This window comes from Poecilia latipinna, unplaced genomic scaffold (genome assembly GCF_001443285.1).
Source record: "Poecilia latipinna isolate Pla-1442-1.1 unplaced genomic scaffold, P_latipinna-1.0 Scaffold3049, whole genome shotgun sequence".
Lineage (NCBI taxonomy): Eukaryota > Metazoa > Chordata > Actinopteri > Cyprinodontiformes > Poeciliidae > Poecilia > Poecilia latipinna.
In genome coordinates, this window is record NW_015115665.1 from 12,305 (window position 1) to 16,340 (window position 4,036).

At 38.8% G+C, this 4,036-nt stretch overlaps 1 protein-coding gene across 1 annotated transcript in view; it reads left to right on the forward strand.

The window, feature by feature from the left end:
• Positions 1–1,844: 1,844 nt before the first annotated feature.
• Positions 1,845–4,036, forward strand: part of cdh5 (cadherin 5) — a 39,683-nt gene continuing 37,491 nt past the window's right edge. Inside the window, exons 1-2 of the mRNA XM_015022574.1 lie at positions 1,845–2,659; positions 3,111–3,384. Coding sequence (XP_014878060.1) covers positions 2,423–2,659; positions 3,111–3,384 — 511 coding nt within the window. The 5' untranslated portion in view covers positions 1,845–2,422. The remainder of the gene's footprint in view (positions 2,660–3,110; positions 3,385–4,036) is intronic.

Below are 4,036 nucleotides of genomic sequence, written 5' to 3' on the forward strand. Positions count from 1 at the left end.
AAAAAAAAAATCATATTCAGCCTCTTCAGGTCCATTGCTTCTGAATTATTAGTAGAAAACTAGACGCAGAGGAGATGATGAAGTGAGGGATGATCAATCTCTTTAATTGTGATTTCTTCAGGGCATGACATTTTAGATGCTGCTTATGTATTGTACATACATAATCAGCTTGACAATTATGTATGTACAATACATACATAATTGTATGTATTATGTATGTATAATACAAACATAATACATGTATTATTATGTATTATGTATGTAATACATAATACATAATATTATGTATTGTTAATTTTTGTTAATGAAAATTAACAATCAGCTTGTTAATTTTCATCATTTATAATCAGTCTGGTTCAAAAGGTGGATGGGAATTTAGTGAAAAGCAGACAAACTCCAAATTAAAACCCATGAAAAAATCTTTCAAAACCCAAATGGCTTGCTTTGGCTTTCAGTATATGTTCTACACATAACATCTAACTGGAATAGAATCATAAAAACATAAGGGCTCACAATCAGCTCCTGCATTCTGTAGTCTGCAGTGAAGTACAACAAAGGACAATACAATGCCATTCAGTTAATGGAGTCCCAAAACAAAGAAAACAGCATAAAATGTAAACAGAAGGAAGTCAGGCAAAGGCCACAAAACACTGTTGAGTCTTTGTTAGTGCTTAATTCTACAGAGCTGTGTGAAGAGGTGAGGGGAGGTCAGCAGAATACCGGATTAGGCCATTAGACGGAGAACTGCGCCAGAATAATCCCTTCACCATAATCTTTCTTTCTCCCTCCCTACTGCTAATGGCTGCGAGACAATAAAATGCTCTAATCCGTCCACTGGGATGGCACTGGGCTGCGCCAACAAATCAGCTGCAGTTCAGGGCAGAAAGACTAAAGTGTTTTGAAGATTATTTCCCTGGCATTTCTGCCTTATTAGATAGAGCCTGTTGGGGGAGAGGGGGGCAATAGACACGAGAACGACGACGTAAATAGACATGGTAACATAAGCACACTGCAAAAAAGCAACTCCACTCACAACTGCTGGTATTTTGTATACATTTATTTAGGTTTAATTAAACTAAAAAGCTTGGAGGCAGAAAAAAAATCATGCAAGACACTTGTAACCAGTCAAAATCCATGAACTCAAAAGGGACTCAAATTAATTCAATATAATTATTCAATAATTTAATTTTGTTTCAATCAGAATAAATCAGGCTAATCAAAGTTACAGTGTTACAGTGTGAATCACCTTTGTATGTGAATACAAAGGTGGAACTGAATGATACACAGAAATTACATAAATCACAGAGTATCATGATAAAAATTCAGCTTCTTTTAGACTTGCGATGCTTTGAGATTGAATCCTTAATGTAGACCTTTATCAGGTAAGATGTCAGAGTTAATCATTCAGGTTGTGGCTGATCTGACATAACACAATCTCCCAAATGATCTCATGCTAAAAACACAAATGACTATAATCTATATTTAAGAACAAATCAATATACCAAAATAACCCATCTTTTAAATTGAAACTATTAGTCTCAAATCCCTTACATTTCAAATCAATTACAAAGTTTCCCCCAGAAAACTTGCTAAGCCCAGTGGTTGGGTGCCAGGGCAGTCATTCATCCAGGCGCCTGTCCTATATTTCAGTTAAATTTTTTTTAAAGTTGACAGGAAATTTGAAAATATCACTTGATAATTACGTGCTATTGAAGATTAATAATACCTGAACACCAACTATAAAGTCTTAAAAAATGCAAACATTAAAAGAAAAAACTTAAATAAGCATTGCAATGCTTAGCCCGGTGGGGGCACAGGCTTTACCCGAGCTCCGCCAGGCTTATAATACACTGGAGGAAACCCTGAATTATTTTGCTGTATTAAAACAGTTGCCACAAACTCAAAATTTCAATGACTGATTAAAACAGGGATCCAACGTGTTCTTTATTGTCATCTCTCCATGTATGCTAGTCTCTCTCTGACTACAGCCAATATGTCAGGCTGTAGTGAGGACCTAATTTGGGTCACAGGCCTATGTTTAATGGATCCCCAAATTACCACTCTGGTGAAATGCTTTCAGTACAGCTCCCTTGGTGAGAGGCTAAATGTTTCATTTGAGTCCCAAGCTGCAAAGATTTAAGAGCCCTGGACCTAAATGATAGCTAGACCTCGAGCTCAGCCATAGATCGTAATGGGACAAAGAGTCTTTGGCCTTGCCTCTAATTTTCACCCAGGCACAGTGAAGAGGTCTGTCCACAGCTGATAAGTGGTTTTAATTTGATCTCAACTCTTCTTTTCTTCTCTATTTTCCTCCCTGCATCCCTCGTTACTGCCTTGCCTCTTTCTTCACTCATCCTTTCCTTTCATCACCTCATTCTCTCATCTCCCTGCTCCTGGTCCTGTCTCGATGTGTTTTTAGACAATGGCGTGGCTCCAGGTGCAGACAGCAAGACTCCTTCTCACTTTGGCATTCCAATTCTATGTCATCGTCGCTCCAGACGCTGGTCTTTCTGGGGTGGTACCAGAAAGACGAGACTCAGTTGACATTGTGAAGAAAGAGTCCCATCCGGTGCTGGTCAGACAGAAGAGGGCTTGGGTGTGGAATTCCATTTCTGTGACAGAAGAAAGAGAGGCACCCATCCCTTACAAGATAAAACAGGTATGGTTTGTAACTCTCTAATCTAGGATTTTTATTACTTTTGAGACTATAGTTTTGTTTATGTGCACTGTTTTCTTACTTAAAGCAGATACATTTGTGTTTTTGTTTTGTCTTATGCCATGCAACAATCTAGGGCAGGGGTGGGCAATCCTGGTCCTCAAGGGCCGGTGTCCTGCAACTCTTAGATGTCTCCCTGGTCCAACACACTTGAATCCAACAGCTGAGTCACCTCCTTAAGTGCAGTCAGGTTCTCCAGAGTCCTGCTAATGACCTCATTATTTGACTCAGGTATGGTGAAGTAGAGATGCATCTAAAAGTTGCAGGAGACCGGCCCTCGAGGCCTGGAGTTGCCCACCCCTGATCTAGGGCATTGAGTTCTAGTTTTTTTAATAAATATCAAGAATATCTTGGTATGTGTTATGAACGTCGTATTGTTCTTGTTCTGTTATAGCTTCGGTCAGACCAAAAAGTGGCAGTGAGGACGTTTACAATAGAAGGTGAAGGAGTGAACCAAACCTTCATTGTGGACAACAAAGGAAACCTGTATGTCAAGGAGCGTCTGGACAGAGAGAAGAAGGCCTGGTATCATCTGACGGCCAGGATGTACGATGGAAATGGCCTGTTGATAGAGGACGCTGGGGAATTTGATATTGAAGTGACAGATATCAATGATAACTGCCCAGTTTTTCAAGAAGAGTACAAAGGATCCGTCATGGAGAGAACAAGTATGTTGGACCACAAGCAGAGGAAGTACAGAAATGAATCACTTTTATCCATAATGTATTTGGTTTTACAGATTTTGAATAGAGAGTAGTCTGATTTAATTAATATTCTTCACTTAGTTCATACAGCCAAAACAGAAAAACAGAAAACCTGTTTCCCATGTCAGCCTAAAAAATAACATCCTTTATTTGATGAATTTTTGGAGATCTTACTTGATAGTTCAACATAAGCCAACCCTTGATTGCAATGTCTAAGGAAAGCAACTCAGGAATTTGATTTTTTTATTTATGTACAAATATAAATGTAAAAAGTATACTGCACATTGGCATTCTGATCTGTGTTCGACTAACTTTGCTACAATTGCAACTGCAAGTCTTAAAAGATTGGATAGCATCCTGCTATACATTCTGGTTTGGATTTTGGTCTGGACTTTGACTGGGCCATTCTATTCAATGAATTTGCTTTGTTTTAACAATTCCATTGCAGCTGTGTTTTTATAGCAGTCTCTATTCTACTTGTGGTTCAGTCCCCGGTAGAGATGTGCCGATCAGGTTTTTTCCCACCGATTCCGATTCCGATCACCCATGAGGGCCGATCACGGCCAATCACCGATACCGATCACATAATTATTATTTTTTTTATCATAACCACTAC